General features: G+C 47.2%; 1 protein-coding gene across 2 annotated transcripts in view; it reads left to right on the forward strand.

Moving 5' to 3' along the window:
- The first annotated feature begins 638 nt into the window (after positions 1-638).
- The window catches only part of VAPB (VAMP associated protein B and C), a 48,012-nt gene continuing 44,400 nt past the window's right edge, over positions 639-4,250 (forward strand). Inside the window, exon 1 of one of the 2 annotated variants that reach the window (XM_025039729.1) lies at positions 639-741. In XM_025039729.1, coding sequence (XP_024895497.1) covers positions 660-741 — 82 coding nt within the window. In that variant the 5' untranslated portion in view covers positions 639-659. Of the gene's footprint in view, positions 748-4,250 lie in introns of both variants that reach the window. The other variant, XM_025039728.1, reaches the window with a different exon arrangement.

Raw genomic sequence — 4,250 nt, forward strand, 5'->3', positions numbered from 1 at the left:
AGCCGCCGGCTTCGTCGCCTGCTAGTTTGCGGGGTTCCGCCCTCGAGCGTGAGCATGGACGGCAGCCTTGCCCACAAGGTTCCTCTGCAGCAGCTCACCACCAGGTCGACCTCTTCAGGTGTTAGGTCAGGTGTCACGCCCTCCCTGTCCCATCACCGTTTCGCGGCCGGTCGGCATCCCCACCCCCTAAAGGGGCCGTGTTACCCCCTCGTGTTTCTGCGCGGGAAGGGACACTCCATGAGGACGGGCCCGCGCCCTTCTCTGCTGGATGCCCAGCACGTGTCGGGGGCCCCGTGTCTGTTGAACTCATGAGTGGAAGGAACCTCCGCAGGAATTGTGATGGGACACGGCCCAGCTCTCCTTCCGTCCTCGCGCCCGTCGCTCACGTCTGTGCGGCCGCGGAAGCCGCCAGCGGGGTGAGACCCCGTTTCTCCCTAGAGCCGCCCGGAGCTGATGCCAGAGAAAGCCTCGTGTGCCACGGGTGTTTTCAGCAGGCCAGGGCCCTTCCCGATACGAACCTTTATCGTTTTGATATTACTTTCCCTCCCTGCTGTCACCAGAATATAAGCGCCATGGGACCACAGCGCGCTCTCCGGACTTCCCCATGCCTTTTTTCGTGTACTGAGTGAGTAACTGTGTCGCAGGCATGGAGACAATGAATGGACAAGACAGACCCGTCCCCTGCTCTCATGGAGCTTACTCTCACGAGGGGCGACGAGCCAGCAAACGAGACTATTTCAGGTAGTGGTAAGTGCTGTGAACGAAATCAAGCAGGCGGACGCGATGAGCGGATCTTTTAGGGTGATCAGCCGGGTCACCGCCGTGTAGCCAGCACTTGGCCCACAGGAGGTGCTGGCCAGAGGCGAACATGTCCTGGCGGGAAGTAGTGTAGGGTGTCTTGCCCAAAGTCCCCCAGTTGGCAGATGGCACATTTGAACCCAGACTTGAGCACTCACACTCTTAAACAGGTATGCCGTCCGTTCCCCAGGAAATACTCCAGAACTGTGGCTGTCACTTTGCCTTCCAGGTTAACAATTTGAAATGACTCCAAATGTACAAAGAACCAAAGGTTTTCCAGTTACGATGAAAATAAAGCAACAGCGCAAAAACCCAACCTGATTCCATGGTAGTGTTTTAGCTTAGAGATGTGGCCATCGTCTGCTCGAGGAGCCAGCCCGGGAAAGGAACCCAAGGAACTCAAGTGAATGTGGAGGGCAGTGGCTTCCACTTGAGCTGTCTGGAGGCTTCTGTCCTGGAAGCCTGATACGGTCGCTGTGGTTCAGTTCACAGGCATTCACTGAGTACCTGCTCCATGTGTCAGGTGCAGGAGAAGATGATGAGTACCACCGCATGTATGCCCCCATTCTCCCTCAGCCCCCCTCCCTAGATGACAGAACCAGTCAGGATAGCTCACTGACATTAGGTAATCCGGAATGCTCCGAGAGCGATGAGGAGGTCCGCTCCTGGAAGGGCTGGCATTTGAGCTGAGTGTAAAGGTTGGATGGAAGCAGTCTAAAAGAAACGGGTGGGGAGCGCGTCAGGCAGAGGAAATCGCAGGTGGACTGAGACGGCGGCTCCTTTGGGATGCACGAGTCCTGTATGACAGGGATAAAGAGCGTGTCGGGGTCAGGCACAGTAGATGAGACTGGCTAATAGATGGGTCACATCTCCCAAGACCACTTCTGTGCAGGTGCAGCCAGTGTCCCAGGTCATACTGTGTTGCTCTCCTCAGCTAGTCCTTTGATTGATCCCCTGCAGCCTCAATCCCCCACCCCCAGCGTTGACCTTGGGCTGGCCACTTCACTCCCCAAAGCCTGGGATCACTCCCTAGCGATGGGAATGGTACTCCTACCTACTGAATTGCCTCCTGTAGGAAGTTTTATCATTCAGAAGGAGTAATATTACGGTTTTTCAGCTGCTTTGTAAATGTACAGTATTATACAGAGATTTGTAGTTGAAACCAGAAAACTGATTTTATCATTTCAACTTTTTTACTTTAAAAGTATGTCAGAGAAGAGTGATCTTTCTGGCCCTGGGTTGCACAAAGTAACAATGGCCAAAGTCACGGGATGTTTTTGCTGGGCAAGTGATCCAAGAAAAGTTGCGGTATCAAATTGTTGATGACTGTTGGCTCATGACTTCAGAAGAGGCATCTGCAGTCATATGTGAACCACTTCATGAGATTTGTTTGTGTGTTTGTTTTAAACTGAGCACAAGACAATGAAGTTAGAATAGAAGCTCAGTAGCCTGGCCTGCTGTATAGAGATCATTCATTTCGCGATGAGAACGAGCGTAGTTAACTGGTCTGTTCCAGAGTTACTCAGGGTTCTGGCTTCTGGTGGTTCACTGAGATGAATCAAACTTGCAAGCTAACTTTGCATAAGAAGGTAATTCAAGTGCCTATCATCCAAGGTAGAAAATTAACCATCTTTTAAGTGCAGCCTAAGACGATGTGGAATTGTATGTGTTCGGTTCTTTTTCATCTTGGGCATTGTGTGTGATTATGTTGAAGTTAAGGATATTATAGAAAAAAGGGAACCCAGACTTACACGACCTTGTGCAGTCTCATAGAACGTGCCACGCTGCCTTGTGTTAAACATCAGGACAGAGACTGCTGGCCTCCTGAAGGAAGCATTACATTTTGACATTGACCGTAGTGAAATAGTAGAAGCTCTTTGGGACTCGGGGGACTGTCCTGAAAGAGTTAAGAGTTTTGTAAACCTGTGAAATGTGTGCTTTGCATTGTTGGTTCTTTCTGTTGATCTCACTTCTTCCAAGGTCTAATCCTTACCTTTCCATCTCCTCACTCTGCGGTCCCACTGGTTGCCCAAAGAGAGCTTTCTGAATGAGTCACTTTCAGGGCATTTTGTAATCTTTTTCTCTCCTCTCCTTCCCCTTCCATTAGATTCCATCCATGGTAAATAGAATATCTTCTACTTTTTTGGTCACTATCCAAGACTCTTAACCCTTCTTCACATCCTAACACATCCCTCTCGTCCCCCTACCCCCATGATACTGTCACATTATACTGTCCCGTCCCCCCACCCCCATGATACTGTCATGTTAACCATCCTTATGAGCTGATTAGCGAAGGTTTAAACCCACTGTGGACGCATTTACCTTTGCTTTATTCTGAGACTAAACCAGTGGCCTTCAGGAAGTCTCAGATGGTCAATAGGGATGTCAGGTGGGATAGCTCCAATAGATTGGTGTGATCCATTACCATTTGGAGAAGAAAATAGGAACATGGGCACTATAGATGGCAGACAGGTTGGGGATGCTGGTTTTTTTGTATAAGGAACACATGCTTAGAATTGTTAGCTCACCCCCTTCAGTAAATGTGTAATCTAATATTGTTTAGGAAGCTAAAGATATAAGACCCTATAGATACTTCAGTTTAAATCAGTAATTACTTTTCAGATGCTGAGTACAGCATTAATTCTTTAGCTTTAGTATAGCACTAATTCCCTTAACATTCCATGATCGCGTAGAGCAGACCGTATTTCCCAGCACAACAGACTGTCAGCAGCGTGCTTACGATTCTTTATGGTAGTGGTTTAAATTCATCCTGAATAGATTATCTTCATTTATCTAATTATTAACCAGCTTGCTCATCAGACGCAAGTGGCATTAAACTTAACTAAGCTTTAGTCAACCTTAAATCTTCATAGATCGTACTATTTACTTCTGAGTTTCTGTTCCTGGGAGAAAATGTGAACTAGACGTTAACTTTCTTTTATCCACTTATTTACTTCTCTTCTTCACTATTAACTCCTTAGGGGGAAAAAGCGTATTTCTTATATTTGGGAAATGGTGATAGTTCCTTGATGTGCGTGATTATAACATGCATCACAGTTATCTTCATAATCACCTGGTAGCTTTGCATCCAAGTGTGGGTTTATTAAAATAATTAGTTTGAATTGATGCTTTTTAAAGAGTTGAACTCTTAAAGATTATTAACACTTTTATTTATTAAAATTATGTAGCATCTTTCCTTCCAGTGAAGACAAACACTGAGAACTTCAGCCCTGCAGTATCACCACTAGGCATTTGCAAATTAGGGGAGGAGTCAAAGGAGTAAACACAGTGGTTCTCACTCAGACACTACCCTTCAGCTTTATTTTTAGAACCTGACACTTGCATTTCTACATAAGGAATTATCTCCAAGACTGCCTCGCACATGCCCCATTTGTATTTGAAAAATTTGCCATCCGAAGGATGACCATGATTTGGAACAAATGAGCGCAGCT

The sequence above is a fragment of the Pteropus alecto genome, unplaced genomic scaffold, assembly GCF_000325575.1.
Source record: "Pteropus alecto unplaced genomic scaffold, ASM32557v1 scaffold45, whole genome shotgun sequence".
Classification (NCBI taxonomy): Eukaryota; Metazoa; Chordata; class Mammalia; order Chiroptera; family Pteropodidae; genus Pteropus; species Pteropus alecto.